General features: G+C 49.1%; 2 protein-coding genes across 5 annotated transcripts in view; one reads left to right on the top strand and one right to left on the bottom strand.

Annotated features, from left to right (window-relative positions):
* The window catches only part of LOC129333018 (phosphofurin acidic cluster sorting protein 1-like), a 168,344-nt gene extending 155,771 nt beyond the window's left edge, over nt 1–12,573 (top strand). Inside the window, exons 16-25 of one of the 2 annotated variants that reach the window (XM_054984312.1) lie at nt 221–375; nt 848–958; nt 1,076–1,178; nt 1,573–1,644; nt 4,755–4,797; nt 5,058–5,100; nt 8,684–8,825; nt 9,652–9,875; nt 10,061–10,174; nt 10,448–12,573. In XM_054984312.1, the coding sequence (XP_054840287.1) occupies nt 221–375; nt 848–958; nt 1,076–1,178; nt 1,573–1,644; nt 4,755–4,797; nt 5,058–5,100; nt 8,684–8,825; nt 9,652–9,875; nt 10,061–10,174; nt 10,448–10,563 (1,123 nt within the window). In that variant the 3' untranslated portion in view covers nt 10,564–12,573. The remainder of the gene's footprint in view (nt 1–220; nt 376–847; nt 959–1,075; nt 1,179–1,572; nt 1,645–4,754; nt 4,798–5,057; nt 5,101–8,683; nt 8,826–9,651; nt 9,876–10,060; nt 10,175–10,447) is intronic. The other variant, XM_054984320.1, reaches the window with a different exon arrangement.
* CUL7 (cullin 7) overlaps nt 11,806–26,993 on the bottom strand; it is a 30,142-nt gene continuing 14,954 nt past the window's right edge. Inside the window, exons 10-31 of one of the 3 annotated variants that reach the window (XR_008597385.1) lie at nt 26,399–26,592; nt 25,955–26,163; nt 25,356–25,581; nt 24,942–25,047; nt 24,081–24,308; nt 23,732–23,822; nt 23,459–23,630; nt 22,965–23,070; nt 21,984–22,079; nt 21,678–21,853; nt 21,181–21,314; nt 20,905–21,090; nt 20,427–20,542; nt 19,317–19,499; nt 18,833–18,990; nt 18,349–18,586; nt 18,008–18,179; nt 17,067–17,212; nt 16,448–16,553; nt 16,048–16,244; nt 15,615–15,961; nt 11,806–11,891 (exon numbers count right to left, since the gene is read on the bottom strand). Coding sequence is in view for 2 of the 3 variants with exons in the window: in XM_054984289.1 (XP_054840264.1) it covers nt 15,680–15,961; nt 16,048–16,244; nt 16,448–16,553; nt 17,067–17,212; nt 18,008–18,179; nt 18,349–18,586; nt 18,833–18,990; nt 19,317–19,499; nt 20,427–20,542; nt 20,905–21,090; nt 21,181–21,314; nt 21,678–21,853; nt 21,984–22,079; nt 22,965–23,070; nt 23,459–23,630; nt 23,732–23,822; nt 24,081–24,308; nt 24,942–25,047; nt 25,356–25,581; nt 25,955–26,163; nt 26,399–26,592 (3,522 nt within the window). In the remaining variant the exon portion in view is untranslated. Of the gene's footprint in view, nt 11,892–14,018; nt 15,962–16,047; nt 16,245–16,447; nt 16,554–17,066; nt 17,213–18,007; nt 18,180–18,348; nt 18,587–18,832; nt 18,991–19,316; nt 19,500–20,426; nt 20,543–20,904; nt 21,091–21,180; nt 21,315–21,677; nt 21,854–21,983; nt 22,080–22,964; nt 23,071–23,458; nt 23,631–23,731; nt 23,823–24,080; nt 24,309–24,941; nt 25,048–25,355; nt 25,582–25,954; nt 26,164–26,398; nt 26,593–26,993 lie in introns of those variants that run through there. The other 2 variants (XM_054984289.1, XM_054984300.1) reach the window with 2 other exon arrangements.

The following is a 26,993-nucleotide window of genomic DNA, read 5'->3' as shown; positions in this document are numbered from 1 at the left end:
GGCATTTACAATGACTATTTTCCCATCTTTGGAAACTCAGACTTGTCCAAGTTCCCTCAAAGTCTGAGCATGGATGTTTACCAGGTTAGAGGAAGGCTCTGCCTTTAATCCAAAATCCATGAATACATTGGAGGATGGTAAAAGGAAACTGCATGTGATTTTTCTTCTTTCCTGATGCTGCTTTGCTCTGAACCTTCCACAATATTTCTTCCTCTGGCAGCTGTAACTGTAATTCCCACATGCCTCCTCCAGTGAAGGTGGCTGTAGCAGGGGACCAGAGTTACCTGAGCATTGTCCTGCGCTTCTTTGTGGAGCAGTTGGCAAGCAAGACCCCAGACTGGCTCAACTACCTCCGTTTCCTGGTGGTGCCATTGGGTAAGTCAACACACTGATGCTGGGAGGTCAGAGCACTGATGGTGCCATTGGGTAAGTCTACACACTGATGCACTTAGAGGTCAGAGCATTCTGTCAGCCTAGGATATTCATGCTGGTTGACCAAAGGTGGTTTCAGCTTTTCGTGCAGCTGAAGGGTCCCTTTTTCACATTCGGCTGCAAATGGAATTTATTTTTTATAATCATTTGTTTTAGAACAAAAATACGGTCAATGCAGGTGTTCCACTCAAAATATAGTATCATATTATATATATATTAGTGATAGGTGGCCCTACTATATGGATTTTAAAAAATCACACAGGGCTAAGATAAATATTTCTGCAAATCTAGGGGAAACCCCCAGGGTAGTGGAGAGTGGCTAAAAAAGCAAAAACAAAAACCCAGACATGCAACTGAATTGCCTTGTCTATGGCCTCCACTCTTTTTTTTTTTTAATGCTCTGTTTCCTTCCCAGGCTCTCACCCCCTGGCCAAGTACCTTGGTTCTGTGGACAACAGGTACAGCACTTTGTTTCTGGATGCAGCATGGAGGGAGCTCTTCAGCAGAGTTGAGGCCCCTAGTTCAGGTAATCACCCAGAAATCAGGCAACAGCTTCACCAGATGGGGGAAGAAGCTGTCAAGAAGGACCCGATTTTTCCCCTTTTCTCTGCATTATCTAACCCTTCCCCTCGTCTCCCTCCAGACACCGTGGATGTCCCTGGCCGGATTGCGCAGTTCATTGCAGGCGCCAGCCTGTCTCACCAGCTGCCCATTTCCGAAGCCATGTTGACCTACAAACAGAAGAGGTGAGAGGACATGCTGTCTTCCTCTTCTGCATTTACCCTTCCCCCCAGCTCAGCAAAAGCCATGGCCACTTAGGCCCACCCTGTCTCCCTCACAGACGTGTGCTGGACCTATCCGGCAAGGTCTCTGATTGCTACCTCAGATTCCCAAGGGGGTTGGGCAGAGGGGCTAAAAGCTGCAGTGCAGTAATCAGGCCACATGGTAAACTGTTAGGTGGGCTACTATGTGGCTCTGGTTTACCTGAATCTACCCTGAAGCACAGGACAGCAGGGTCCAACAGACGGGCAATTTTTCTCTCCTGGTGTGGAGAAGACAGTTTTGTGCCAGAATAAAGGTATATCTGGATGGTGACTTTGGGAATTGCAAGTGCTGTTTCTGTGCTTCCTCCTGCCACAGTTCAGGTGTGTGGGGTACTTCACTCCCTGCTGTTCTCTGCTTGCCCCTACAGCCAACAGGGATCGGCACGCAGTACGTACAGCTGGCTTGCTGCATTCACTGCAGGGATGTCTGGGGAAGGAGGGGAAAGGACCTGCTTTTTTGCCGGGACAGATCCCTGGTTGAGTGTTCCCATGCCCAATCCTTTGAGAGGCTTCCAAGTTCTAGCCATGGTGGCCATTGCCCAGCCTTAAAGAAGCAGCTTTCATTTCAGAGTTCAGGACTTTGGCCAAAGTGGCAGCGAAATAGGCACTGGCTTGTACTCAGATATTGGTGTCTCCCATGGCCCCTCCAGCCAGTTCACTGCTTCATTTGAATCACCACTCAAGTAAACCGTTTAAAGCCTATGGCAGGGAATGGCAGTGGGCAGAGTGTGGCCTGTAACCAGACCTGCTTACCTGTGCAGAGGGGCCACCATCTCAGACCAGGTAGAAGAAGTATATTCTTGTTTATAGCAAGGCTGGCTCTGTAAGTCCTTACCCACTCCTGTCCTGTGATGTTTAAGGCCTCCAGAAACTAAGCAACTGCCAGTAGCCTGCACTGATGCGCAGATGAACAGACGAGCCCTTTTGCCGGAAGAGCCATTGCATGAAGCAACGGTTGACAAACATATTGTGCAAGGATGGAGAAAAAAAGATGTGGCTATGCATTAGATCTGAAAGTTGCTTACAGCTGTCCTGTTGACACAAGCACCTGGGGACATGGGAGCTACATGGAAAGCCCGGGGTGGGCTGACCCTTGTGCACAAGCTGTGGTCTTTGGCATGCCACCAAAAGCATTGCTTTACAGACGATTGCCATGTGGCGCATCCAAAAACTTGATGCTGCATGTAGCTACATGTGCTCGCAACTAGCTTGCCACTGGCTGGGGGGCAAAAATGAGCAGGCTTTCCCCACAGCTTCCACAGACAGCCTGTGGTTATCCAAAAAGACCCACAGGTGCCTGTGTCAAAAATCTGCGAGGCTGGAGATCATAAAGAAGCATAATTAAGAAAAGTTGCTGAGTAAAGCGAGTTCTCCAGGAGGAGCTGAGAGCTCTGGGTTAGCATAGTTTTGGCTTCTGCATGAACTCATTGTGCTCAGGGCTGACCTGACAGCATAAGCACCCTGAGCGATGTTCTTGAGTGTGCCAGGGAAGCAATGTTTGATCAGAAGATTGTGCCCCTAGTGCTCTCTGCAAGATTGTGAGGGACCTGGAGCCACATGTCTTAGGTTAGTGCATTGCAGCTGCTTTGGAGCATCAGAATGTCAGTTCTGTGTAGGGCAGCCCTTGTTGCCCTGTACAGACTTTGGGCTTCTGAAAGCAGCTGAGTTTCAAGCAACGGGACTCTCTTGCGGCTTGAATTCCATGTCTCGGATGACTCATGGGAGAGAAAGATGGATAATGCTGTGCAATTAAAGACACACACAAAATCACTTAGGTAACCCAACCAACGCACATAAGAATTTACAGCAGATGCACGATAGCAGCATATTAAAATTAATGACTTTATTTTCAAGTCAATTAATATTATGTCCGCATGTAGAGTCTGTGGAGTATTATGCAGGAATTACATCAAAGGTTAACACTAAAAATAGCCCTCAAAACCATTTCCCTGCTTAACAATCAGAAACCATACCTTCCATTTGTCAAAGTGATTGCAGTAGAGTAGACAGATGGCTTCTTCAGCCCATAGGATGCCTCTGCAATTGGTGGCAATTGATCTTCATGCAGTTGCAACTCTTCCCTTAGTCTGCTGTGTGTGGTGTTAGGTGCAGCTTTCTGCACGTGGGTCGACAGGGAGACCCAGCAGGCCTGATGAGTGCCCTCGGTAGACCGAGTGCGTGCCACGGAACGTGCCTGAAAATCCTCTGCAGTGTAACAGGAGTCTAGTGCAGGTGCTCGTGGGTTCCTTACAAGGTATGGAAGGCTCTTCTGGAAGAAATAACATTTTGATTCCTGTTATCATGCCCAGAACGTTGTATAGACTCCTTTAAAAGCGATTATAATAGCACCTAAGCTACTCTGGTGTCAGTCTCCAGTATCTGGTGGAGATGAGGGTGGTGCCTCTATAACCGAGGTAACAGCATAAACTTATACACATACAAACACAAGGCCCCTGAGCTTTGCATTCCCTTCCCCACTGCCTTTTCTGAGCTTCTAGCTTAGTTTACAGATCTAGAAGTAGGAGCTTCAGAAAGCGGTGGCTTGAGTACACCCAGAGAAGTCTGAGTATGTTTTCCGGGGTTTTGGAGCCCTCTGCTGTACAGATGTCTTCGAGCAGACCTGGGGTGCTTGGGGGGAAACATTTGGCCGTCTAGCAACTGCTGCAAGAGCCAGTGCAGCCCCTGCAACATTGGTTGCCGCAGCCTCCTTGCCGGGTGAGGTGGGCGCTGTGCAGTGTCTCCCACTGTCTTAACCGCTTGTGTTCCAGCAGCGCTTACGCCTTTCCCTCTTCTTGGTTTTTGGCATTCAAGGAAAAGAAGCCTCTATTTTGATTTTTATATCAGGTATTGGACTGTGGCTTGCTGCAGTGTTGCCTTCTCCTGTGTCCTTCCGTCTCATCTCTTTGTCTAGGGACAGAACCAATTCCCTCCCTGCCTGCCTTTTATGAGGCAAGGGCTGCTGGCTGTTCCTGGTTTGCATGTGTGGATTCCCTGCTGTGGAAATAGACTGGTAGGGGTGGCAGGGGGAGGAAGGAAAAAAAACCCCTTCCCCTTTTGAGCCTTCCCTTGCATCCGACTCTCCTGCCGCCCTCCCCTCCCACTGCTTTCCTGTGTAGTTTGATCCTGTGCCTTAGTGATTGAGTCGGGTGGAGGGAGTGGGGGGCTATGCTATGCAAATCAGGAGAATCCATCCTGCTTCCCCCCCCTTTCTCCCCCCCCCCTCCAAAAAAGAACGATCATTGCTTGGCTCTGCAATCACTGCTTGTTTAGATGTTAGGCTTTTGCTAGGACATCTGCAACCAAAGCCTTGGAGAAAGCAAAAAGCCTGGCCTTTTCTGCTTGCGTCAAACGGCACCTCGGTGGGATAGAGCTACTCACTTGCAGATCGGTCATGCAAGGGATTCTGGGAGGTGAAGATGGGCGCATGAGCCACACTTTATGGTTGCCTTTGCAGGTGGAAAACTTTTAACCTTGAAATGCCTCTGTTCTGTTTCACAGTCCAGACGAGGATTCCTGCCAGAAATTTGTGCCATTTGTTGGGGTGAGTTTTGTCAGGGCTGGAACTGTAAATAACCACAAGGGAAACGCTCCAGCTTTCCTCTGTGCTTAGAGTACCAGCGCTCAGGTGCTCTAAGGAGGAGACTGAAATGGAGAAAGGATCACCTTCAGAAAAAAAGCCAAAGAACTGCATTTAAGAGGTGTTGTTTCAATTGCAGGGTGGAAGGTTGTGTGTGTGTGTTGAAAGATGGCTCTTGGCTCCCCTTGATGCGTGTTTTTTGTTTCTTGTGTCTTGCTTGGCAGGTGGTGAAGGTGGGGCTTGTGGAGCAGTCCTTCAGCACCTCAGGTGAGAAGCAGCTGGGTGGCAAGATAGGGCCCTCCAGGCTTCTACCAAGGCAGCCTCCTTTTGGTCTCTTCTCTTGCCTGTTCGCTCTTTCACTTGGTGGGAGGTGTAGTCTGCCTTTCAAAAGCAAGAGCTCTCCCAGGCAAGGAGTCATTTACAAAATGAATAAAATCAAACAAAATGCAAAAAAGGGAAGATGAAAGCAGGCAACTGTGCAAAGATCAAAACATGAAAGCATATTAACAAACCAGAAAAATAGCCTGTCTGAATAAACAGAATGTTGCGATCCATTTAAATGGGCAAAGAACTCTGACCTGAAAACTCTCAGCTGGCAACTGGTTCCACAACTTGGGGGCTTGCTACAGAGGAGACTCGTTTGGCAGTGGTCACCACCCAGAACTCCCCAGGGTGCCACAATTTTTTCTGCATTTATACCTTGCCTTCCGCCCCAAGTAGCTTCTAACATTCTCCTCTCCATTTCATCCTCATGACAGCCCTGTGAGGTAGGTTAGGCTGAGAGTGTAAGACTGTCCCAAGGTCATCCAACAAACTTCCATGGCAGAATGAGATTTGAACCTGGGTCTTCCAGCTCCCAGCCTGACACTCTAATCATTACACCACAGTGGCTTTAGACTCCAGTGGGGCCAGTGTGATGCAGAGCCCAGAAGAATGAAATTGTGTCAAGCAAACTAGGGTTCTGTAAAACAGCTGTAGTAGATATTTCACCTCATAAGAGGTGTATTTTAGTTTTTATCTTGTTTGTGGAAAGGTAAGGATGCTAATGCTCTGAATAAATACGTAAATAATACAGTTCTTGTGAGAGCCCTCCATGCAAAGGTGGTAAATTTGCACACTTCAGTGCATTCTATGCATGAATGATAGGAACTCACAAGGACCCTGAAATCTTTCGCACCTTGTTGCATTGAAGTTGGGGAAACAACTGAACACCTCGAGGCAAAAATACCATCCCAATCAGAAAATGGTGACAGGAGCTTGTTTGCCTATTAAGTTTGTGTATTACCAATCTGAGGAAAGTTCCTAATGGTGCTTACTCTTTTGTCTGCATACAGCGCATGTACCGTACAGGCTTCTCACATGCTTGCACATCTCTGGAGAGGATCCTGTAAAGAAGCAAAACTCTAAAAAGCTTATGAAAAATGGTTGCCCATGAGACTCGCAGTGCCATCAGTGGTCACAAGGGGCATTGCTCTCTGGAGAAGCAGGGGGGACAGGCTTGCACTCCTGGAACCGTCACTTCTGGGAAGCTAGGAAACATCAGCCCACTTCTTCCTCAGCAGGAGTGGGTGCCCTGCTTCAAGAGACCAGGCTGTAGGATATGAGGCAGCCAGTTATGAGTGTGTCTTAAAAAACAAGTTGGTATTATTTGGATCTGGAATATCATACATATTCGGTTTTCCCTGATATTTGGGTCCAAAAATACTGTCACAGTATTTAGATCAGGTTTTATTCAGCAATCTGAATATATTTGGCTCCATTATTCCCTATGGAATAGGGAATTCCTATTCTGTTCTAGCCCCATACTGCATTGATTTTGCTCCGGAGTTCTGCATGCATGGTCAAAATACCCCAATTCAGTCTCCAAACCACTTCCCAGACTTTCATGCATTCTATACAGTGAAAGGCTGCATCAGATGCAGGGTTGACTTCCCCCCTGGGTTTTCTGCCGTTTTTCTCCCTGTGTATATACCTCTATGTTTTTTCCCCAGTGAAGTCAAACAAGGGCTTTTTTGAAGCGAATAATACTTTCTTCAGTGTGAGGCTTGGCCCTTTCCCCCTCCCTATTATCCCCTTGCTTCTAGATTGGTTGAACAACCAATCCAGTTTCATCTTTAAAAAAATTTTTAACAACGATGTTTCAATGTTGTGACATTCAGTGTCGAAACCTTGCCAGTTTCCTATTGCCTATTTGCTGCAATATGGCTAAGAGAAAATTTAAGAATGGACTAAAAACTGTGTTGTGTAAGCACACTAACCTTGGCAGTTGGTGCATTAAAAAAAACCCTTGCCAGTTGCCACAGCCAATCAGTTGAGGAAACTGACTTGTCCTCAGCTTATTACCTGAGGAAGCTGATGAGTCCTCAGCTGATCAACTGATGAAGCAGCCAGCAGCAGAAATGGGGCAGTTATGTCTGACTACCTATTCTAAAAGCTGGCTAACATTTGCGAATCTAATCTGGCGATGGAAGTATGTTCTCTTATTAAAAAGACTTATTTAGGTTATGTTGTTATTCTAATTATATTAACAAGAAGAGTCAAGCAACTTTTTCTTGAAACTCAGAGTAAAGGGTCTGTCTGTGGCTAAAAACACTTCTTTTCTAACCTCCTCTGATCTGGCTTAATTGAAGCCAAGACACCAAGAGCAAAATGAGCAACTTAGTTCTTTTTACTATGGGTTTGTTTATCTGAAAATATATGCACCCTTGTGAATGCCCACACAAGCCTCTTTAGAGGAAAACTGTGTTCCCTAAGCTGGAAATGAATCTGGGTTTTTTTAACAAGGCCTGCACCTCACCTACATTAAAACCTAATAACAAGAACAGAACAACCCAGCAGGAGTAATCCAAAAGGCACTAGAGGCAAAGACAATAACAACTGCAGTGCAGAATGATAGCAGCTCTTAAAATATATAACAACTTTTTAAATACAAGCAAAAAACAATCTGCATCCCCACAACAGCAAGTATACAACACCAGAAAATAAACAAAAGTGCATCCCCACAACAGCAAAAGCAATTAAATAAAAATTAAAAAGAAAGTTTAAATGGAATGAAATAGCTTGCTCCTTTCCCTTGCCTTACCCCTCCCCAACGGAACACCAAGCCACCCTCCCCAAACCAGGAAAACTACGAAATTTTTTCCCTAAAATACCCATGATATCTCAAATCCATCTTAACTCTTGTCCTCCTGGCAGGCGGCATTTCCTCAGTGGTCCCAGGTAGGCAGCCGAGTAATCTGTAAAGTACAGATCCGAAAGGCAAAGGTAATCCAAGGGCAGACTCCCAGAGCAGCCAGAGGCTCAAAGCACTCAACAGCACACTGTCCAGAAATCTCATTCTAAAACTGAGTCTGTGCAGAGCCAGGCCTGCTTTTATGTTCCTGGCAAGAATTAGGCTCTCCCATCAAAGAATTCCTGTGATTGGCCAGACAACGAGACCTAATGTCACATTTCATTGCTCACTTAACCCATCCCCCTCATTCCCCCTGCTGCCTGGAGCGAGTGGGGGTGGGGAATCCTGGGGAAAACCCACAAAGGACGAACTCAGCCAGCTTTAAAATGGCAGGCATGATGATTTCAGGAGAAACCTGAATAATCCAGGTATATTTGGGAATCTAGTAACTGGTATATCAGAATATAACCAGATATATTCAGGTATGCCAAAAATATCTGAATAATACTGTTAAGGTATTATTCAGGTTTGGCAGTACCAAATTGCATACCCCTACAGCCAGCTGCAGTTGGTGTGGTCCCTTGCCCCCTATGACAGTGAGCCAAGGGCCAGCTTCTTGCACAGATGCTGAGAGCTCCCCATTATAACCCAAGTATGCTTGTTTTCCTTTTACTGTAGTTGACTCTGATGATGCTACCATCTGTACCGCCTCACTTCTGAGCTCATCCTCTCCATCTGCTGGAGGGGTCCCGTATACCAAGGAGTCAGTGGGTACACCACCACCTTCTCCATCAGTCAGCAGTGGGCTCTCGGGAGCAGGGTAAGCTCAGGAGCAGGGCAAGCTCCTATCAGCTCAGTCGGTGGTGGGAATTCTGGCCTGGAGGACTAACGGCTGGCCACTCTTAGTGACTTCATGGGTGTATCTTCTGTGAGTGATTTAGCTAGCATGATAAAGTTCCTCCATGCTGGGTACAAGGATTAATAACAATGAGAGTAAGCAGCTGGGTTTAGCAGGACAGCCCCAGTCTTGTGGTGCAGGGAGAGAACCCCAGAGCTAGAGGATGACAACAGCTTTTTTGTGCCATGCATCTTTGGTACATAAGAGGGCCAGAGCCTGTTGCCACAAGTTAGGCTTGGAAATTGCACTGGTAACATTTGTGCGTGGGCTGTTAGGAAAAGAACTTAGTGTGGAAGTACAAAGGCAATGGCTTACGTGGCTGGAGGCTGTTGTGGGAATGGAAGATGGCAGGGGGTGAGTCTTAGAAATGGCCACTTGGAAGCAGATAATCTGAGAAATGAGCTATGACATCATCAGAATCATGCTGTGTAGTGCACACAACAAAGTTACAGCAGACTGGGGGGGAGGGATGTCAAAGTTTTACATGTTTAAATGCTTGCCCTATATTAAAAACTCTGCATATTTAAAGAAAAACGAGCATGTCAGAATGAAGGCTAAGTTAGAACCATCCTCTGAATCCCTAGTTTTCTATTCTTGGGCAGTTTTTATATCAGATATTTAAACATGAGACAGCCCTACTTCTAGCCATTGGAAGTGGTACACTCCAGCAGGAGCTGCACTAAACACACAGTCCTGCTGATTGTCTCTTGGCTTAGAGTTGTCATAACTTGGTGTTCTTTTCCTCCAGCTCTCTGAGTCCTGGTGTGGAAGTGATGGGTCTACAGGTCGATTACTGGATAGCTCAGGGGCTGGAAAAAAGAAAAGAGGCTGACAAGCGGGAAACAGGCATCAAGAATACCCTGAAAAGCAATTTCCGTTCACTCCAGGTCAGCCGCATCCCCAGCCCTGGCGAGCTGGCCCCGCCCAACACTATGGCCATGACTGTGGTCACCAAGGAGAAGAACAAGAAAGGTACCAGATAGCAACATCAGTCCACTTCTGTCAATCCATAGGAGCTCCTCCCCCCCACCCCCCGCCCGATCAGATTTCTGGCCTGCTCGCTGTGTATTCTGAGGAAAAGGCCAGAACTTTAACTATGCTGGCTCACCTATCATCTGGCCGTGCCATTATAAAATCTGTTGTGTTGTCCCTGGCAGTGATGTTTCTGAGCAAGAAACCGAAAGAGAAGGACTTGGAACCCAAGAGCCAAGTGATAGAGGGGATCACACGTCTGATCTGCACAGCCAAACACCAAAACACCATGCTACGTGGTAAGTCCTTCTCCTGTGCAGGGCCTATCCATGGCTGGCATATGATTCTTTCCCTGAAAACCCTGCCAAAACACTGATCCCCAGCTGTGTCTCTCCTCCGTGCTCCAGAAAATGGCTTGCATATAGCTAAGGTGAATGCCTTCTCCGCTCCCACACAGAACGCTTTAACTAAAAATGGCTCCTCCTACCAGCTGCTCCCCCGTCTAGCTAAAAAGTACTTGCTGCCGTCTTCACCTCTTCCACCCTTAGTATCTCTGTCCTCCTCTCTTGCAGTTTGTATTGATGGCGTGGAGTGGAATGATGTGAAGTTTTTCCAGCTGGCTGCCCAGTGGCCAACACATGTCAAGTATTTCCCAGTTGGCATCTTCAGCTACACAAAGAACGTGTGATAAAACAAAATAGGCAGCTTGGAAGGATCGGGGCTTTGCCATGCAGAATGGAGAGAATCCCCGGCTCCGTTGCTTTTGCTGAAGATTGACTGCCCGATGCTGGAGCCCAGATCTGGCTGGGGCCCTGCTCGCTCCACTTGCCAAAGGCAAGGAGCATCCCGATTTGCTTTACGTCTCACCCATGAATTTTAGTTTAACATGAACTTGGGTCCTAGAGAAATGGAAGACAAACCAGGCTTCTCCACCTGAATTTGAGACTAGAATGCCAGACCTGCCTTCTCTGATGGCGGGGGTGGGCAGTCAGGAGTGGAAGAGTTGGAGGGGATTCATGCAGCTCCCCATTGGACTTTGTGCCAGTGACAGCAGGGGATCCTGTCCCCTTTCTGTCACGGGCAAGAAATGGGAATCTGGTTTCTTGACGTGCTGCTACTTTGTAACTGCTCTAGTAGGGAATATTGTCTTAGTGCCCTCCTCTAGGGTTGCCCAACCAGGCTCTCCCAGTTGCATTTTGGGCAAGCTGGACCTCTGCCCACAAATGCTGCTCTGCTGTCCTATCTAACAAATCACAGAGGGCTACTGGGACCTCAGCCTTCTGTCTCCTTGGAACACGAAACAGCTCGCTTTGTCCCTATTGAATTCTTTGGCCTCTCCCTGTTGCAATAGGACTGGTGGTGTTCAGCTTCATACTCTTGGAATGCCTGCAGGAGGAGTCAAAGCAAGAGACATACTGAGGTGACAGAAGAAAAGCCATGAGGGGCAGTCGCTTCAGTTTCAGCAGCAGACACTCCTCTGCTCCTGACCACATAGGGAGCTGCTGCATTTGGGTTCCTACTGAGGTTCGGTTGGAGGGGGGGGGGGCAGCAGTGAAAGCTTTCCTGTTGAGCAGTTCAGGCCACAAGAGATGGTGCATAACTGGTGGACTTCAGAGTATCAGTTGGTCCAGGACCTGCTACAATTCTGCAGGCAGGATGGGACAAGCTGTTGCAGCAGTGGAAGGGTGGGGTGATGGGTTCTTTGCTATTTTTAAGCACAGTAGGCTTCCTTTCGAGGGAACAGCAGAGAAGGTTGGATGAGTGCCCTTCAGCGAGAAAAGATGGAAACTACATTATTTGGGAATGCATACTTCACCACAAACTCTTCTGTTCCATCTTTGTAGAGGGTTGGGGGGGGAGGTGTACTCCCACTGTGTCTCTCCATTGCATGTTTGCTTGTGTGTAACAGCACTGCTGTGTCCTACCTGGTGCCAGGGAGGCCTGCTATTCATGCAGGTGTAGGTCAGGCCAGGTTCCTGCCCCTCTTCCTCAAGCTCTAGCATGGAAGGTGGTCTTCTGTAATGAAAGTAGCTTGAGTAATAGAGTTTGTTTTGTAGGCAGTGCAAGCCCCTAGACCAGCACTTCTCTCAAGCAGCTCCAAGGTCAGTCCTGGGAGCTGTAAGCTGAGCCAAGCTCCACTCCTTGTTGGGCTACCACCGTAGGTCATGTACACTGCCAGGAGGACAAGGCGGGCAAGTGGGAGAAACACAGTGTTGTGGTCAGCGGTAATGAACTGCAGGATGGGGTGGGTGTTCAGACAGGAAAAAATGTACTTAGGTGGTTTCAACAAGACAGCCAGAAATCGCAGCTCACTGTTATAAGGGTAGCCTTTTTAGGGCATCTGCGGGTGCCTCCTTGCCCTCTTTGACTGCATTGACACAGGCCCTCTTCCTTTCTCTTACGTCTCCCCAAACACAGCAGACTCCACGGCTAGAGCCTTGGCTTTCCTGGAGCTTGTGCCACTAAAACTGCCAAACCAACAACACCCCCCCCCACTCCACCCCGCCTTGAAAGTGTATCCTACCGAACTTAGAGACCTAAACTGTGGTATTGCGCCTGCCTGGCAGACGCAGCTGCTCGTGGTTAGGAGAGCAGGGATGGTGGGTTAACCCTATTTTTTACAAGATTCTATTTTTGTTAAACTTTAATGTAAGGTTGCTTTCAGGATTAATTTTAATAAATTAATGCTGGTACCATTGTGACTTGGTGTCTGCTTGATTTGTGAATTAGTTTTACGTTTTGGCTGGTGCTTTGTTCATGCTATGGGGTCAGAGGCCATCCAGAGAGCTGTGCAAATAGCTGAGTGAGCTTGAAGAGTCTATACCCCTGTGAAACTCAGCGGTTTGGGCAGCCACCGTAAGTAGCACCCACTCCGTTTCAGGAATGTGGGCAAGGCCATTGCCTGGTGAGGCTTGTGGTTGGCAGGTAATTACCACTTTAAAATAGCCACTGCTGAGAGGATTGGAAGATGGATAAACTGCAAGCCTCATGCCAGGGATGAAAGTAAAGGGTCCTTCCTTTCCCGTCCCCTGCCCCACCCTTCTCTGTAGCCTCTGAACAGCTGCAGGAGAGCAAGCTGGTTGCAGAGAAGAAAGAGTCAAACCACCCCTGCCACCACCGGAATAAAAGCAAGTCAGCCAGAGTGGGAGTGGTTTTACTCTCCTTGTCTTCCGAGTGCCTCGGCCTCACTCTTCTCACCTCGCGCTCAATAAACAGCAAGCAGGTGGAGAGGGATGTAAAGAGCACACAGGCCTTTTGCAAACAGCAGTTTCGTAATGCTGCAGGCTGGCCTACGGCAGGATTCAGCAGCGGGAAGCCTGAGCATCCTCTACTTCCCTTGCTGCCGCTGTGCTCTCCGTTTGGCATGAGGCAGCTTTGGCCACCTGCGCTCACCTGAGTTGTGTGCCTTGGGCCAGGGAAAGAGTAAGACAACAGGGCGCTCAGATTCAGCAGTGGTGGGGAGACAGACCTGTACGTGCTCAGGTGTACTCTAGTAATAAAGGTTACAACCATCACAGCTCCCGTGGAGCCCATCGCACTGTGGCCTTTCTGCCTAGCTTAAGAACAAGGAGGGGGAGGGCGGAGAGGGTCTAGCCACAGAATCTTCTGTTCAAAGTGCTGTAGATCCACCAAATCCTCTACCCAGCCTATAGGGACTTTCTAAATGTCAAAAAGAATACGGTTTAAAGAGTGGCCTCTTCCCTAATTCATACACTTTACTGTCCACTAAAGGGGGACGATTTGTCTACAAGGCTGTATATATAACATGAATGACATGTACCAAATGCCGCTTGGCTTGAGCAGAACTGCTGTTGTACATGGGGTTGGGGTAGTTAGCCATGTGGATCCTCCACCATCAAGGACAAAGTTACATAAGATACCAGCTGGAGCTACTTCATAATGTCATCCTATGTACTGGGCTCAAGCCACTTACAAGAAAGAAAAGGAGAGAAGCAGGAACCAGGCACATGTTGTGCAATTGACAAATGCTGATCATTCCAAGTGCCAGCCTTGGAACGGGAAGAAAGTCTAGGGCTAAGTTTCAAAGCAACTGAAATAGGTTGCTTAAATCGGTCATCTGGTTCACGCCAAGCTTCATCCCCTTTCTATCTTTAATAGCTGAAGAAAGCCATACAATACACCTAGACAAATTTTATTTATTGGAACTCTTCAAGTGTTACAGATTGTGGATTTTGAACTATATAGGGAAAGGGCCATACGTACACTGAATGTAGGCAATGACTAGGCAGAGAACAGGACCATGGCTACAGCAGCACCGATAAGGGATAAATGTCCTCTCTCACTTTTAAGCCTGTTCCAGAAACACAGATAATAGACAGAAGCAGGGGTTCTACCAGAGATGTAGCAGGTAAAGTGATGTTTTAAGCTCACCCTATCCAAAATGAGATTGACAGTTGACACCTACAGCACTCATATTGCACCTCTTTACATTTTGCCCTTTACAGTTCACTTAAAGCACACTGTACTTCCATATAACTGGCCAGCTCACAATTTATGTATGGTTGAGGGAATCCAGAATTAAGGAGAAGAGGCCCAGAAGCAAAATCTGGCATCTGATTCCACAAATCCTGGAATAGCCACAAGCAGCACCCATCTTTTCTGATGAGTTCTAATCATGGGATAATGATAATGAACCCATAGGCCCTCAGCACTTGCCCAAGGTCCACAATTCTAAGGCACCACCATTTAACTCGGAAGTAAAGGGAAACACCACATTCAGAGGAAGGAAATCTCTGAATATCAGTGCTAGGAGGCAACATTGGGGGACAGCCTCAGCCTCTATGCCCTGTCATTGGCCCTTCAAAATAACTGGTTGGCCACTGTGTTAGACAGGATGCTGAGCTGTTAGTCTGATGCAGCAGGGCTCTTCTTATGTTCTTACGACCCACAGTTTCGTTTCACTAAGCTAGCACCAAATTACACCCATCAGACTGGTACATGAGTAGCTAAATATGTGCACCTGCATTGGCTTCTTACATAAGTAAAGGCAAAGATGATGGCAAAGGACGCTTAGGGAAATCTTCTCTGGCTTGCCAGGCTTGAAGGACAAATTCAAAAAGAAAGCAACTTAAAGGATGCCCAAATAACAGAAGTTTCAGCTCACTGAGTCACCAGCCTTGGCCTCCAGCAGGATGAATCTGCAAATAGGTAGGTGCTACTCCTCCCTTAATGCCAGAGACATTAATCAGAGAAGGTGCTCCTAAGGAGGGGAAAGAGACCAACCATTCTGCAGACATTCTGGGTAAGGAAGGGTGTGTGTGTGTGTGTGTGTGTGTGTGTGAGTGTGTGAGTGTGTGTGTGAGAGAGAGAGACCATGCTTCAGTGGCAATGTGCTACTCCATAAATAAGGCAATTAGATAAATAAATGGAAAGAGAGAGAACTTTCTGTGTTGTTTGGATTTCAGATGCAAAAGCTACTTTGGACTGTCAAGGGAGGCTTGTGTTGCCTTCTGTGTTCTCTGGCACCAGCTCTGCTTCCTTCGCCTCACCTCAGCAGGATTATGGCAGACCGGCCAGCAAGCCAGTAAAAGAGAAATTGGACAGTCGCTGGCAGACCCCCCTCTCTTGTAGACCTGCTGCTTGCGGCAACTGGCCGAACCCTAAGCAGGAAGCAAAGCAACTGCAGTGAAAGCTTGAGCCGCTGACTCGACACTTTGCTCTTTACCGGAATCCCTTGTGGCAACCAGAAGGAAGAGCCACGTACTGGACAAAACTTACACTCTCAACACTGGTAAGCAACCGGACCTCCGCACAGTCCCACGAAAGCAGGGCAGCAGTCAGTTCTACCTGAAGGTAGAGAAAGTGTGTCTCTTCTCCATGCAGGGCACACTGGGCACTTTCTTGATCCTGACAGTTTGAAATGCTACTTGAGGCTGGTTCTTTGGCAGTGCTGGGGGTGGGAGATCTGGGGAGACATACTCCAGGAACTGTGGCCTCTTCTCCTGACGCTGGATGGAGCCCTGGTTCAGCAGATGCAGAATGCAAGACAAGATATCTGTGCTGCTGCAGTAGCTCAGGAACTTTGGTGCAGAGCCAGAGCCCAATTTCTGGCAGGCATCAATCACCTGAGAAGGGCAGAAAGAGTGAATTAACCTCCTTTAGGGGCACCAGCTGGACTGCACTGCAAAGACAGAATCCCAGCCCTCCCTACCCTGAACACAAGCTTGTCAATGTGAATCGCCTTCTCTTCTTTGAGGATCTGGATGAGGAGGCAACAGACCAGGTTCCTTCTCTTCTCCAGAGCACTACCCTCATTCTCTACCACATTCAAGGATGGCGATTTTGGTAGCAGGGGCAGGCATTGTCCAGAATCCAGGGTTGGCATCTTCTCATTCAGCCTCAGCACACCTAGCATCAAAAAAACAGAGGGCTTGAGACTGGCAGGGCTCTCCCATGTTCCTGGATCCTCTCTGACATGTCCCTGGAAAAGTTCTGCACCACCCTATTCCAGCTGGGCTTGGCAAGCTAAGTGTTCTACAGAAATAGCTACCAAGATGCCATCCACCCCACAGAGCTAGCTGTATGCCAACTTCCCTTTCCTCCATAATTACCGTGATTCTGGATCAGGAGACCTTTCTCTTCCAGAGGTTTCAGCGCCTGACACAGGAGGGACAGGGAGAGACCTGTAGCTTGTCGCAATGTCTCCACTGAAACCTCCTAGATCCGACAGGGGTGAGGGAGAACAGAGGTTAGTACTGCAGTTATGAGCCCCTTTGGAGACAAGAAATCTTACAGAATTTGAAACTCCCTTTCCCAAGACAGCATGGATGTGGGGATTAAAGAATGGCATTAGCAGTGACTCTGGCTGCTCTGATGTCAGCCTTAAGGTACAAGGTTGATACCAGAGCAGCAGGCATCACTGTGCAATTCCCACTGTGCAAGTCCCAGCACCATCCTGGGAGAGGGCGTTCCACGTTCTGTAAGATGCTGCAAGTTTTTCAGAAAGAACAGTGCAAAGTTTGCATATTCAAAAAATAAAATCACCAGTACAGGAGAGTGAATTTAAAATGTTTTCCAATATGAGACATTTTGTGATGTGCGTGGATCATTCTCCAAGTCACAAAATTTAGAATTTCATCAGGCAATACTCAGCTGTGAGAGAATGTGTTCTGTTCTACATATTCAAAACATCAGAGCAGCAAAAGAAGTTAGAACCAAGGCAGGCCATACCTCAACACTGTTGAAGCACAGAAGGATGTACATCTGCAGGGTGGACACGTGAAGGATGCAGCCCTGATACTGCAGCTCAGCATGGCCCAGCCATGTCCACTGTAAACGCCGTGGCTTCGTGTGCTCCAGCCCAAAACGGCTCTGACCTAAACAAGAAAAAGGTTCAGTCGAGGAGAACTCCACCAGCGGGATTGTGCTCCCCACCCCACCCCCGTTCTTCAAGTACTCAAACACAGGCTGAACTACGTGTTACAAAGGATGCGTCATTTGAAGCTGCCTTATCCCATCAGACCATTGGTCCCTTTAGCTCACTACCACCTGCTCTGCCTGGCCACAGCTCTCTCCACGCAGGTCGCACGTTTCCCACCTACCCAAGCTCCTTTGGACAAGAAATGCCAGGACTGAAACCTAGATTTTCTGCACGCAAGCCACTGCCTTGTGGCCACTCTCTGTGCCAGAGACATCAAGACACCAGATCTTACCATACAGTAGACTCAAGGGCCACTGGCCAAAAGGGTGGGGTGAAAATGTGAGAGGGAAGGCACTCCCCCATGGCTACGCTAACTCTCCTCCCAAGAGCACAACCATGTTCTCCCTTCCATTACACAGGGACAGGATGTGCTGGGGCAGGATCTGAACTGGTATGAGCACGGCGGGGGGCAGGGGGCGGGGCGGGCTTCAGATGCTCTAGTGAGCACGTTCCCTCTAAAGAAAAGCCTTCGACGCTCCTTCTCTTGGAAATTCGGCTTACAAAGACTATACAGAGTTCGATGCCAGAGTTCGATGCCAGTCAATTCCTGGTTTGGAGGCTCTTCCCCATTTTAGAGCCTGTAACTCGAGCGGCATTGATTTGTCCACTATCAACCAAGCCCAAGGGAGCCAGATAGACCTGTGCAAACCACCTTCTCAGCTCTGCTGGACTCTGAAAGCCCCACACTCACTCTGGGTATAGAAGTCAGCAAACCTGCCCAAGTGCTGACTGAGGGATGGTGGGAAAAATCTGGCAGGCTCCTCCAGGTAGCAGAGCGGGGAGATGGTCCAGCAGCGTGGAGACAGCGCCAGCACCTTCACCTCTGACTCTTCCTCCTGCCCGTTCAGCTCTTCCTTTGTTACCTGGGAGAGCAACAGAACCCGTGTCCAGCAGTAGCTCTGAAGGACAGCAAGGGGTCCCAAGGCAGCCACTACTGGGGCCAGGGAAGAGGACTTGGAAGCCAAAGGTCTTCTGGGCTCAAGGGACTGACAACTGGGTCTTCACACAGGGCCCCCCCCCCTTCTCACTCACCGCTCCCTCATCCTCTTCTTCCTCCCCGTATTTCCCATCCTGGTCCAGCTCCAGCAGATGTTTGTCGAGCTGCTGCAGCTGGAAGAGGTGAAGCTGCTGCTGCTCCTCCTCCAGCTCGCTCAGGTTCTTCAGCATCTGCTGGGGGAAACGGTTGGGGAAGCAGAGCCCAATGTGCTCCACCACAGCACTCTCCAGCCACGTCTTGCCCTGGGACAGCAGCCGGTCGCCCAGGTAGTACCTGGAGGAAGGAGGAGGACCATGGACGCTTCGCTCTGCCGCAACTCGTTCCCACAGGCCCCCACTGCCTTGCCTGGACCACACACCTTTTCCCTTCCTCCCCCCACAAAGGACCCCCTACCCATCATCATCCATCCCATGAAGTGCTTTGCCATCACTTTCCCAGCATGTCCTGCCTAATGCCTCCCTCCTCTCCACCAGCAGGAGCAGCATCGCTCCCTCTCCCCATTCTGCATCTCTTTCTCACCGGTAGAAATGCTCAAAGGTGTTGGCCAGTTCCAGACCAGACAGGAAGAGAACGGGCTCCAGGCTCTGCTGCAGGCGCCGCAGAGTCTCTGCGTTGCCCGAGTCTGCCCAGCTCTCTTGGATCCACACGTCGATGTAACGGGCAAACTGCTCGCTCACCTGGAGATCCCAGAACAGGAGAAGCCGTATGAGCCAGGGAGAGGCCAGGGGAGACTGGTGAGGAACTCCTCCCACCAGACAAGCAGGAAGAACTCTATGGAAAGGCTTGGTGTGGTTTCCCTGGGGCCTGAAGCCCAGGAGGAGAGACGGTATGTGACCAGCCTGTGCTCACTTGGGGAGCTTGGAGGTAGGCAAAGAAACCCCTGGAGACAAGGGGAGGTTAATGGTCAGGCTTAGGGTTTGGAGCCAAGCTCACTTCTTCCGGCTGCTAAGACCCGAGGACAGGCTCGGCCCCTCGGCCCCAGCCCCTATCCGCCCTGACTCACGTGCATGGCAGTCAGGAAAGAGAGCTGCAGCAGTCCCCCAGAGAAGCCCTGGCGCAGGGCAAGCATGAAGGACATCTGCTGCCCAAAAAGCTCCTCCATGGCAGTGCGGAGGCGCAGGTAGATGTTGCAATATTGCTCCACGAAGTCCGGGGCCTGCCACGAGGACTCCAGGAACCGCTTCACCTAGACAGAACAGCACAAGCAGAGGAAACCGGTCAGCAACCCTACGAGGGCGTCCTGGAAGTCCCCAAGTCCCTTCCCTCCACAGCAAGGCTTCTGCAGCGGCCAAGGACAACTGCCATGCTGTCACAAGTCAGATTTTTGAAGGTTTTGGGAACAGGTAAGCAACAGCCTGTTTTCACTGATTTCCCTCTATGCTTTCTTTTCCTATCGTAATCAAGCTTTTCATTGTCGTGTAAGCTGCCAAGGGAGCCCGTGGGAGGGCTACCAGATGGGAGAAGGAACTTTAAAACAAAAATAAGCCCCAGCTAAGTCCCCAAGGCTGGCCTGCCTGCTAGACACAAGCCTCGGTGATTGCCCAGCCCAGGGTGCCAGAGCGGGGGGAGGCCAAAAGAGCTAGAAAGCCACAGGCAGCCACAGGGGTCCCAGGTGCAGGACTCAGAGGGAGCCAAACCAGCGTGCCTCCTGTGCAAGTCTTCCATGCCTACTCAGAAGTAAGTCCCACTATGGGATTTACTCCCAGGTAAGCGTTCTTAGGACTGCAGTCCTTGGAACAAGCCAGTTGATGTTTCGATACACTGGTGTAAGTATGTTGAATGGGGTGGGGGGAGCTAAGTCACAGTTTGCCCTAAAAAGTCACAAGGGGCCCTAAAAATCCAGCATGACACCAAGACTGGGGCCCAGCAGCCTCTTCCCCACAGAGATCCAGCCCTGTCAGACAGCCTCAGGGTTTCTGATGCTGCACCCCCAAGATTTCCTTAGCAAGGCAGAGAAAGGAACTCGCAACTGCTCCCTAATACACACCCGCACCAAAAGTCATGGCAGGTGTCAATATGAAAACATCAACTTGCATCATGAACATCTGGGCAAGCCCTGCACCCCGTCCCACTGCCCGCATGCCCACTCACGCTCCTGCTCAGCAGCCCCTACCTGCTGCTGGACCACTTCTTTCCAGCACTGGGTGATGCCGGTTGTGCTGCTGGCTTTCTTCTCTACTGGCTTGGCGGCCCCAGAACTCGACTCCTTGCTCTTTCCATTCTTGCCATCTGCAAAGAGGGCATTACACAGCATGGACAGGGAACCAAGGTCTTCAAACAGTACTGCTGACACACACCTCGGGCCTAGTGGGCTTTGAAAACTTGGTGGGAATTCCTCTCCCACCCGCCAGAATCACATGCCTCCCCATTAGCTCCCAGCTTCCGTTCTTCAGTACAGGACTCCCACACCACCCACATACCGGCTTCTTGCAGCCCCATCTTCTTGACTCTGCCATTCTGGAAACAACAAAACCTACCTCGCCAACAGGGGCTCCCCCCACTGTTACCCCACCCTATCTTCCACTTGGAATGGAAAGGAAGACTTGCCCTTTCCGCTGCCTTGTCTGTCTGGCCCCTGGGATGACACTCACTGGATTTCACTGGGGGCTTCAGCTCCTCAGGCTCAGGGCTACTGGAGTCCACGTGCACCAGCAGGTGGCTCAGTCGTCGCACACGGGAATTGAAAATGGATGCTTGTTTCTTGGCACCTGGGGCTGCCTTTAAATTCTCCAGGTATTGGCTCAGAAGCCACGACAGGGGGCTGACACCACTGGGGTCTGGAAGGCCAGGAAGAAGACCAGTCAACTAGCGGGAGGGATGGGCAACCACGCCAGCCAAGGGTCCCTGCCAGGAAGGAGATCCGGTACCTGGAGAGGTGATACTCTGCACCAAGGGGGTGATCAGAGCATCCCAGCAGGTCTTGCCCAAGGCCTGAGCAGCCTCATCGTCAGGAAGGAAGCGATCAGCAAACACCTGCTCATGGCGCAGAGCACTGTTCAACCTGCAACAGCAAAGAGGTGCTGTGTGAGCTACGACTGTAGATAAAAGCCTGGATAGCCTGTCTGTAGGGATGTCTGGATTGGATGAGGAATACACTGGGTAAGAGATGAGAGCTCTTACGGTGGCCCATGTAGGGAGTGGGGATGTTGAGGGTGGATATTGTGAATTAAGCCTGGCAACTGAGTGGGTGCTGGGAATTGGCATTTTAGCAGGGAGCATCCCTCCTTAAAGCTGCTAAGCTCTTCCTGTTCATCCTGTGGCCTGGGACCCAGACGTGGGTGAGACCTCTCCATCCTGGGCCTACAGGCAAGAGGCTCTCAGGGCACCACACCACTCTGCAGCCCCAGGAGAAGGACAAGGATACCTGTTGAAGAGCTGCAGCAGCTGCATCCGATCTTCTGAGATCTCCTGGCACCAGGTGTGTGCCTTGGTAGTGTAGAACAAGAACGTGCGCCGGCACAGCTGCTCCTTGAAGATGGGCCAGAAAGTGGGCTTGGGGCCCAGCACCTCGATGCCACGCACACGAGTATCAATGCCACCCTGCAGAGAACACAGGGCCTTTACATGAGCCAGTAATGGTGGCAGGACTTCTGAAGCACAGCCACAGACAAGCAAGACCGGGGTCCCTTCCCTTCTAACTGCTTTGACTTTAAGATATACACCCTCCTACCTGCTGGCAGCGCTTGATCTTAATCTGTATGACCGGCCAGAAGCAGGTCATGTTCTCCAAGAGGATCACTCTGCTGGCCGATGGTGGAACAGTCACCTATTGGGAGAGAGACACAAGAACAACAACACACATAATAGAGTAACACTATGAAGACAAGGAAGGAATTTTAAATGTGCACAGAAGCCCATCACGTCTGTGGAGGAGGCAGGCTCTGCAGCTGAACCCTAAGGAACAGCTTCACAAGAAGTCTCCTCCAGCCAAAAGTCCACCACTATAATAGACAAGAGGCCACGGGAAGCTGAAGAAGGTGGAGAGCAGAATGCCTTGCACACAGCACTACCGACTCAGAAGCTCCACCCCTCTGAGAGCAAGAAATCTTTGGGGCACACTGCAATATCTTCTACTGCCCCATCACCAGCTGAAAACACCGCACAGAGATGTAAAAGCCAAGTAAAAGGACCAAGGCAACCTACAGTCATCAAACTTTTTCTGTAGATTGTGAAGCATTTGTTCAGTACATCACCCATTTGTCTCCCAAGAATGCATGAGAGAGTGGGGAAACAGGGTTTGTGCAGTTGTGTGTTTCTCAACAAGGTGAGATTCCCTAATCCATGAAGGGCATGGATGGTTTGGCATTGTTAACCAATGCCAAACCATCTTTGTGCCTGCTGAACGGCTCAAATCCTAGATCAGAATTTCCAACTATGATAGGTACAAAGATCCAAGGTGACCGGCAGCTTGTATGCCGTATCCTTCTAGGATTTTTAAAGGTGGGTGAGTGGGCATCAAAAGGAGGGACAATCCAAAAGACCAACAATATTCCAGCAGCAGGTAAAAGTTCACAGAGCTACCGAAGGAAGGCAAAGTAGAGTAAAAATGTGCAAGGCCCCTCACATCACGGCAAGACATGCTGATGAGCTTTGTGCTCGTTTCTGGGCACGGAAGCATCTTTCAGGCATAGAGACAGGCAACAGTACTAACCGTACTGAGCTTGGTGGTGATGCTGGAGGCGTTCTCCCCTCCCATGACCATAATCCGGGCTGGCATATAGCTGGAGTCCTCACTGGCCACCAGCAGAGACATCTTCCTGCATGAGGAGGGAACAGCGGCTTCAGGGCTGGAGCCAGGCCCTTGCGGGAAACTCTTGACACCTTCTTGGAACAGGAAGGCACGACAGGCCTGTGTCTTTAAAACCGACATGCCTGGCTCGACAAGAAAGCTAGCTGTACGCCACTGCTGGGTTTCTCTTGCTCCCAAAATGACACACAGAAGAAAGTCCAGCTGAAAGCCCTCCCAGAGCTGGATATTCCAGCAACGAATGACAGTTTCAGCAGTTTGCCTTAGAGGACACAGGCCATTTCAGGCGAACGACAAGAAATGCCACCCCTTTTCAACTCCACGTTATGATGCCCTTCGCTCATAAAACCAAGCTTCCAAACATCATTTACCCAGAGACCCCTACTTAATCCACTCACTGGACTATTGCTCCGTGGCACAAATAGACATTAATGTAGTGGGAGCTGGTGCTGCCATTTGATTCCCAGTAGGTCTTGGGGTTCCCGTCCACCAACTTGTTGGCCTGATGGGGGTTGGAGGAAACTTCCACTCTCTCCCAACACTTGTCCTCTTTTAATTCCACGCTGCAGCCTACGCAAGGGAGAAACTACAAAAGGACCTGAGCTAGGCAAGCAGGCAGGGCCCTAAGAGAACGAGTCACCTAGACCTCCAAGCCCCCAAAGGACACTCACCTTGGCAGAGGTTACGCAGGAATGCATCAAAGAGTGGGATGTTGATAGGCTGACGGCTCTGCCTATGTTCTTCTACCTGAGCCAGAACCATCTGTCAGGAAGGTGGGGAGGCGGAGAGAAGAGAGCAGCAAAGGTATTAAACAGCGCTGAACTAACAGCGAGACATGATCAGTTTTATAAACCCAAACCTGGCTGAAACTGGAATTCTTTTCCTGCTACATCAGTTCATTTGCTCTGTTTTTCTCTGGATGTAGCTAATTCTCAGCTCAACATTCCTTGTCTCCTGCAGGTGGCTCTGGTACTTGGCCTATTGTCCCAAACCAGACCTGGAAAATGATACCAGATTTACCTGGATGCAGCCAGCCAGGATACTGGATGTCATCTTCTTATACAGGTAAGCATATTTCTCACAGTTGCTCATGAGGTCCCTCAATTCCGTCACCAGCAACAAACTGGAGCTGTGTTTCTCCAGGACTTTAGTCAAGGCTTCCTTAGTGTGCATAGAGCACATCATGACAGCACAATCTTTTTTGAGAGTGGCGAGGCTGTACAGGAAATTGATGAACCCCTGAACAACCTGTGAGCCAAAGAGAGGTGGAAGTGTTCAGTCAGCAGAGCAACAACCATTTTGGGGACTTTTTTTTTAGCAAATCACATCTCTCTCTTTCTCTCTCCCCCCTCTCTCTTCCAGAGTTTCTTCACAGAACTGGCCTATGTGTGTTTATGTTGGGGGTCATTGTAAAGCAGGCAAGAAACTGTTCATTTAAAAAGCAAATGGGGAGGAGGAACATTTTGAGAAATAAATTTTATATTCCAAATTCATATCCGTCGGTCTATTGATCTAAGTCAGTACAGTCTATTCTGTCAAGCAGCAGCTCTCCCATAACAGCTACAAAAGAGCCTTTACATTAGAGATGGCCAAGGACTGAACTTGGGATCTTCTGCATGCAAACCGGGTGCGTTCAGTTATGCTACAACCTGTTTATGCACTATCACACAACACAAAGTTAGCTAACAAAGACACGAAGTAGCCAGATGTCTGGTATGGAAACCAAGAAACAAATACTGCTCTGTGTTATGTAAAAATGGATGGGTTTTAGAATGTGCAACGCCCGAGTGTTTTTCTTTGGTAATGAATAATAGTCTGGTTTGTGAACTCCATGGAATTGCTATTGTATATAATGGAACTCTCAATGGAGCTCCTCCCTACCTCTCGATCATTTATGTGGGCACTCATGGAAGACAAACATGGCTCGATGCATGAATGCCAGGACACTGTATCCCGCCAGGAACTAGCCAAACTCTTGTTCAAAAGCCTATGCCAAGAAAGAAGGGAGAATGTTAGAAGAGGAAAACATGAAGTAGGGCCCGAAAACACTTATACCAATGAAAACAGCTCAGGGAAATTCAGTTCTTCACAGACTGATCTCTCTCCAGACTGAAAAATAGCAGCCCTCCAGTGATGACATAAGAATCTTTGTAGTTCATCTTAATGCCTTAAGCTTCACCTAAGCCTAGTATTGTCACCTTTGCTGCCTACAATGATTTAGGGATTCCAATAGAATGCCGAAGCTAGGACTGCACACATCACACATGCTCTTACACTGAACTACATAAAACTTACTTTAATGCTGCCAGCTGTACATCTTTCTCAGATGCCACCTGTGCCAATTCTCTAAGCAGCAGCACATCTGTGAAAAACTCAAAGTTGTCTTCCTCAGGGCAGACACCCCTGCCACGCAGACAGCACTTGAGCACTGCCACCATCTCCTTGGAAATGCTGCTCTCATGCAGGCTGCTCAGCAACTCTGTCACATCAGTCTCCTTGAGGTTGATGGAGGCTGCAGAGTCTGGTTGTGGAGAGTGAATATTTGGGAGGGCACAGTCAGAAGCTTTACTGCAATAAAGACTTTTCTTTTTTGAGACTCCTCATCCAGTTCTGAGATTCCTAAGAAAACACCCTGCAGGGCGGCAATATGCAGGTCACCCATACACAATCCTGAAAAACGCAATTTAAAAGACAGAAGTAGCACCCACAAGTGACAATAAGAAGGCCAACAATAAGAGGTTAATTGTATCTGAGAGAGAGCAGGTGCCAGCCATTTATACACAACCATCTTCATGCCACCAACAAATAAGAGTTCACATGTGATACTGCTGGCAACTCGGCAATGTTTACGGTTCAAGCAGGATCAAAACTGGTAAGGCTGAGCAATTCCCTACCTGCCTTCTCCTGGCTCAGGGGCAGCTTATGCTGAGCCAGGTGGCTCAGCACTATTCGAGCCAGCATCGCATTGGACTTCTGGCCTGAGCGGCAGCAGTTCTGCAAAACTGAATGGACGTCATGGTTTCCCAGCTGCTCGGCCAGACCCTTGTGATTGTTGATCAGCACGTTCAGCACCAAGAGCCCATTTTGTACTGCTGACAAAGCACTGAGGAAAGAAGGAATAAAGGGTGAGGGTCCAGTCTGATCAGCAATTGTCGTTCCATTGGGCAAGAGGAGGAATGAACAGAAGGGCAACAACTCAAATAATAGTTGAAGGAGCCAGCACCACCAGCTAGCAAGTCAAGCAGCAGCAGACAAGAATGCTTAGGTGATCTCTCAGCCCTCCTTCGCCTCGCATATCAGTCCTCCTCTGCCTAGCCAGGTTAGCCATTTGCTCTTACCCAGGTGTGCCCAACATCTTTTCAATAGCAGCAGGAATAGCACAGAGCAAGTTGTCGGCCACTTTGCTGGAAGCAGAACCAATGTTGGCAAAGATCTCCTGCATCATCCGGGCATCGGACTGGTTCAGAGGGTAGGACATCCCACTGGCACCTGATAGCTCAGAGTTCCCAACACCACAAAGTACCTTCAGCACCTTGAAGCCAAAGGCAGCAGTTCAGTAGCAGGGAGGAGGCAGAGAGAATAAAATGATTAAAGAGCTACAATTCCCACCCACCCACCCCCTCCTAGAGGTTAGGAGGGACTTTCCAAAACTAGTCTTCATCTGTTCTTGTTATGTACAGGAATTCACTTCCATTCGTACATTTGTTTTTGTTCACACTGCTTTCATAGGAGTAAACAGTCCACCCCACTCACATTTCCTCTCCTGCAGTCAGCAGTGCTGTGCCAGACTTGTGGCAAAGGCCAGCCATGATACTGAGAAGCCAGCAAAAAGAAAACTTCTCCTCTCTCTGACTCTCCATGAAAGATATGTGCATAATTTCAGGCACCCAGAGAACAAGAGGGTATGTACCAAAGTGCAGCATCTCAAATGCA

The sequence above is a fragment of the Eublepharis macularius genome, chromosome 1 (assembly GCF_028583425.1).
Source record: "Eublepharis macularius isolate TG4126 chromosome 1, MPM_Emac_v1.0, whole genome shotgun sequence".
Lineage (NCBI taxonomy): Eukaryota > Metazoa > Chordata > Lepidosauria > Squamata > Eublepharidae > Eublepharis > Eublepharis macularius.
This window is presented reverse-complemented; position numbering and strand designations above follow the sequence as displayed.